General features: G+C 45.5%; 1 protein-coding gene across 1 annotated transcript in view; it reads left to right on the top strand.

Moving 5' to 3' along the window:
• Positions 1 to 492: 492 nt before the first annotated feature.
• Positions 493 to 2,849, top strand: part of LOC109479658 — a 14,695-nt gene continuing 12,338 nt past the window's right edge. The window contains exons 1-2 of the mRNA XM_019781646.1: positions 493 to 825; positions 2,597 to 2,760. Coding sequence (XP_019637205.1) covers positions 493 to 825; positions 2,597 to 2,760 — 497 coding nt within the window. The remainder of the gene's footprint in view (positions 826 to 2,596; positions 2,761 to 2,849) is intronic.

The raw sequence follows: 2,849 nt of genomic DNA, 5'->3' as shown, positions 1-2,849 counted from the left end.
ACTGAGCCTATTAGATACGCAGAATATTTGTCCTTTGTATCGATATGAATTGGTTTTACAAACTCAATACGAGGGAAAAAATTATCATTAACACAATTTCCTTCAGGTCATTTCCTACAGCTAAATAAAGCCTGTTGCTGTGCATTACGTGAAAATAAATCATGCTATTATTGCACCGCTGGCTACAGTTACGTGGTCGTACGCAGACAACGTACGAACCATTTCATCTACACTTGTGCTAGAATATACCATTTGTATGGCATTTGGGGGCCCAGCATACAGAAATGTGTTCTTATATCTTTGAGCGACAGTAAAAGTGCCCACACTCCCCGGCTGCTTATTCCACATATGAGATGCTCATTGGTTTACCGTTGTTTTTCGGCAACGCCCTCTGATGTTTCCAAATATGGTAAGCGGGGGCGGAGTCTTTTCACGATATCACCATGGTATTAGAGTGGTATTACATGTGTAAGAGCCGGATCAGTAGGCACAATGTGCGAGCGCCGGCTCACACCGGTAGACGACAACGTTATCAGCAGAATGCAAGTTAAAGACAGGGAAGCCCTTTCCAAAAGGGGCAAAGGTTTTAGGATCTTCAGCATCCTCCTCTTAGTGGCAGTCCCTGTAGTGGGGATGCTCGTTCAGAGCAGCATGATTGTCCACGACACGAAGAGAGAGAAGGATTCGGCTGAGGTAGTGTCGGGAGAGATCTCTCTCAGCACGGAGATGGGTCTGATCGCCGTGAGTTTGGCGGTGGAGAGAGGGACCACAGTTCTGTATGTTGGCTCCGGCAACAACGATCGAGTGTACGACCGTCTGACGCAGGTACGACCATGTATTTATTTTCTCCTTAGTCTAGAAAATTCAAAAGTAATTGTAGAGCGCAGGAAGGAGGGAGCTTACCCAGATGTTTTATGTTTACTAAGCAAAGTCTTAGGAGTGTATAATGCATATGTATACAACGGCGAGAGACGCTTTTATAGATGAGTCTAATGGTTGTTAGCCTCCTTTGCTGGCGTTTCGAGTGCGCCGCGTTTTGGTAGTCTCCAGACTATCTTACGCTGGCTATATATAGGAGAATATTTGGCAAAGGAGTTTGGACGCCTTGTAGGTTTGACTGGCCGCGCAGTTAAGAAACTACCTCCCCGGTCTCCCTTGGCCAATTTTACTCTCTCTTTTTTGCCGAATTCTACGATCCGTATTCGCATAGAAAGGCCTGGTGGTGGAGGCTAGCGTTTTGGTAGGATGGGTTAGGGTTAGGATTAGGGTTAGGGGGAGTGAAGGAAGGGAAGGGAAGCAACTGGGAAATCAACAAATGGTGAAAATTAGAAAAGAGTACAAATTAGCGCCCCCTCCCCTCCCTCCAAAACGCAAGAAATGAGGCTAAATGCTTGTAAGCCTCTGTTGACTAATTGCCGCTAATGCACCCAAATAATCGGATGCAAATATTATCTACACTTTAAGCAGCAAATGTTCAGTAGGCTTGTGTTAGCTTGTGCGCACGCCCACGCTTTCTCGTCTTTACCGTCAGCGTTTCCACAGTACTTTTAGCAGTGTGATTTACTGTATATTGAAGACGACTGGCAATATTAGCCGGAGATGTCATAGAAATTTACTGTCTGTATCTGTATCGGTATAGCCAGTATAACCGCCCTTCGGCGTAACACACCAGCTTCGCAGGTACCCGCGCTGGCGCGGCGGAGGCTAGCTATATCACATCGAACCGGACGACTTGTTACGCTCATGCATATCATGCCAAATGGGTTCTCCCCTCCCTATACCGGGCCTTCCGATCAGCCATTTCTTCCTTTCCCCGGAAATTAAAAGCAGGACATCATATCAACTGTAAGCAATACGTCAACGCGAATAACATGTAGTAGGTCATATGAGGTTGAGGACGAGCTGTGAAGCACGTAGCCCTAAAAGACAAAGTGTGGGGAAAGCAATTACATCTAAATAGGAAAAGTAATTCGGATCCTTAAGCAGTACGTTCACCAAAACCTTATCTGCGGTTTGGGAACGAACGTACGTTAACCTCAGCTGTTATAATATCAAGTAAACCTCTCGGGAGCTTTAAAAGAGCTCATCTTTAGACGATTAGTATCTAAAGTTTGATTTCACCGCTTACCGCACGTCCCCTCCTATTATTATAATCTCTTATCTTCCGACATCCCAGCATTTAAGGACTCAAATGCCCTTCTCAGGTGACTACACAGAATGGCTTCGCCCTCTAGACAGATTTGCATTTAGATGTGCAGTAACAGAAATTCCAAACCTATTCGATCAGACACATCTTTATAGCCAGATGTATCATCGCTTTATGTTCATTTCACAGTCAGAAGAGAATCTAGTTAAGCCGCTTTGTTGTTCCAGTGGTTTTAAATAGACTACCAACACACAGGAAGCACCTCACCCAGTCTTTTTATCCGTCTCTTATGTGCTGCTGAATCTTGATGAAAGATATTGTTCGGTTCCTAAATGCTTGTTTCATGTGAATGGAATCAGAGAGCATACTAGATCACAATCCCCGCGTGTTGGGTATGGATGGATACATCAAACGGAGAGATGTAACTGTTCGTTTCCGCCTTGTTTTCAGATGTACAGTGCGACGGATGAGGCCTTTGCTCTCCTCACCAGGTGGTCGAACGTACCGGATGATTCCCCTTGGCAGTTCCGGAGCGGAGAAAACCTGCACGCGTACGTCAAGGAGCACCGCAAAAAACTCCTCGAAAATCAGACATCTGTGGAGGAACAAATCCAGTAAGTTATCACCTTCCCTCGCCTGTACCCCGCCTACGCCATTGTAAGTCCTCTTTCATCTTGTAATTGTCATGGCTGTCGTCAATAAT

This window comes from Branchiostoma belcheri, unplaced genomic scaffold, assembly GCF_001625305.1.
Source record: "Branchiostoma belcheri isolate BF01 breed outbred unplaced genomic scaffold, Haploidv18h27 scaffold5, whole genome shotgun sequence".
In the NCBI taxonomy this organism is placed as follows: domain Eukaryota; kingdom Metazoa; phylum Chordata; class Leptocardii; order Amphioxiformes; family Branchiostomatidae; genus Branchiostoma; species Branchiostoma belcheri.
The sequence above is the reverse complement of the archived record's forward strand: the minus strand, read 5'-3'. Positions and strand labels throughout refer to the sequence as shown.